Source organism: Propithecus coquereli, unplaced genomic scaffold, assembly GCF_000956105.1.
Source record: "Propithecus coquereli isolate 6110/MARCELLA unplaced genomic scaffold, Pcoq_1.0 Scaffold291, whole genome shotgun sequence".
In the NCBI taxonomy this organism is placed as follows: Eukaryota; Metazoa; Chordata; class Mammalia; order Primates; family Indriidae; genus Propithecus; species Propithecus coquereli.
In genome coordinates this window covers 774792-776888 of record NW_012148519.1, presented here as the reverse complement: position 1 = coordinate 776888, position 2097 = coordinate 774792, and the positions used below count along the sequence as shown (strand labels likewise).

General features: G+C 42.3%; 1 protein-coding gene across 1 annotated transcript in view; it reads right to left on the bottom strand.

Annotated features, from left to right (window-relative positions):
- Nucleotides 1-2097, bottom strand: part of AP2B1 (adaptor-related protein complex 2, beta 1 subunit) — a 163949-nt gene that overhangs the window by 7183 nt on the left and 154669 nt on the right. The window contains exon 19 of the mRNA XM_012648629.1: nucleotides 56-210. Coding sequence (XP_012504083.1) covers nucleotides 56-210 — 155 coding nt within the window. The remainder of the gene's footprint in view (nucleotides 1-55; nucleotides 211-2097) is intronic.

Sequence of the window (2097 nt, the reverse complement as noted above, 5' to 3'; positions counted from 1 at the left end):
GGGCTCTTACCTCCCTCCCCCGAATCCATCTCACCCACTGTGAGAAGGGCCTTACCGTATAATTGGGGTTTCCTGGCTGGATACGTAGCTCAGCCAAAATCCAAATGCCATTAGTGAGCTTCAGGGATTGATACAGCATGTCCTGCCCTTCCACATTCCTCTTGGCAATAGTATAAACATTGTTGTTCTGCAACTTGCTGGAAACAGTGTCTAGAAATACAGATTCAAAATCCAACAACTTCAGTTAAAATCTCAAATAAGCGCATGCTAACTCTCTTTTGACATCCTTATGAGCCACACGTGCTCAAGTTCCCTGATAAGTACCGCCATGTGCACATGTGTACCTTTCAGAAAGCCCTTCTCCCACACAATAAACAGCAAAAGGTGAGGAACAAATCATGAAGTGCCTATCAGGTTTCAGGACAGAAAACAGACTAAGGTACAACTATGCATTAGTGCAAGAGTTACCTGTGAAGATTATGAAATAGGTGGGCCTAAGGAACTGGTAATCTCAATATGTGCTAGATAGTTAGAAAGGTTCTAAAGAGGACAAAGATGGAAATGGGTACGCCACAGTGACTGTCGCGTTGGTACTCATTTCTGGAATGCTGGTCCCAGATCAATGGGGACACACAGACTGATGAGCAAATCCATAGCAATACTTCCCAAGTCACTACGACTTCACTGTGAGCCACTTGGGCCTCAACTGTCAGGATCAGAAAAGGGCACAGAGTTGCAGAAGTCAACTGCAAGTCAAATTTATTAACCTAGATATTTAAGATTTTTAAAATAAAAGCAGGCAAATGATTTCTGAAGTCTTTCAGGAAAGGTTCCTTCAAAATAATAGTGAAGCAAACTGTCTCAATCAAAGACGTTCAGAAAAGACTGAAGTTGTACAAAAGTGATTGTGCTAGGCCCCGAAATCCCAGCTGCTGGCCATGATGGAAGCCTTCCTAGTTAGCAACTCAGGGTAAGAACAGGATGGTGTTTCAGCTCTTCCTCGTGACTACAGCATCAAAAAGACATGATGTTCCAGAATTAAAGGTCAATTTTTCCCTCTTTCTGAGATGTCACAGTATCAGAGAAACTTTAAGAATAGAGATGATAAACACTGCTTCTTTGTTGACTATTATATTCATTTCTAATGAGAGAATTCAAATTACTCATGCCTACTTCAGGAACTAAATTCTCCCCACATAAAACTCTGTCATATTCTATTGTGCTCTCTAGGAAAAGGTTGCCATGATGGATGGTCTTTCTGTCCTCCTCAATGGTAAAAGCTCTCCGAGCATGGGGATCCTGGAGGTTTTCATCACTGTGCTTCCCACAGTATCTGGGACACAACACGTACCTGTGATCATCATCTGTTGAATAAGCCCCTGAGAGATTTTGGAGACGCCAATATTTACATAATGCCATAGACTTAAAAACCATCTACTTAGATGTGAGCTACTTTTAGAAGTAGTTCTCGTCCTGTCTTTCTTCCACATTCAAACCAGTGACAGCGCGGGGAGGAGGCACTAAGGCCTTCACTTCATGAAACATTTTTACTACACTTAGTTATTACTTAATTTTCCCTTTTTTGTTTCCAAAGTTTTCATTAACACCAAGCAGAATAGTTATAACTTAAGAAATGGCTCTATCTGAGGAGCCAAAAAATGTACCTCAGGGTAGTTACATGTGACACTGCTGGACGAGGGGCCTCAATATGCTTTTTAATCACCTTGTGGAGAGTTAGGCAGTTCTGACTATCACCTTGGTTCCCACAGTGAAGGGCTCTTGCAGCTCTGACTGGGTTGCTAGGCAACATCACCAGCTGGAGTTTGGCTAATGCCTTTTGACAGGATCGCCTTTAACACACAGGGGCTTGCTTAAAGTTGTAAAAGCCATTCCCAACTTTCAGGGCTCTTGTCCATTTCCCAGGAAAACAAAACACACAGTAAGGAACCTTTCTTGAACAGCCACCTGGTTGCATAGGTACAAACACGGTCTAGACTATAAATATAGCGAGGCCCAGATTCCTATAGACTTCTCATGATTATTTCACCACCTACGTAAGAGATGACAGGTTAACACACACACACACACACACACACA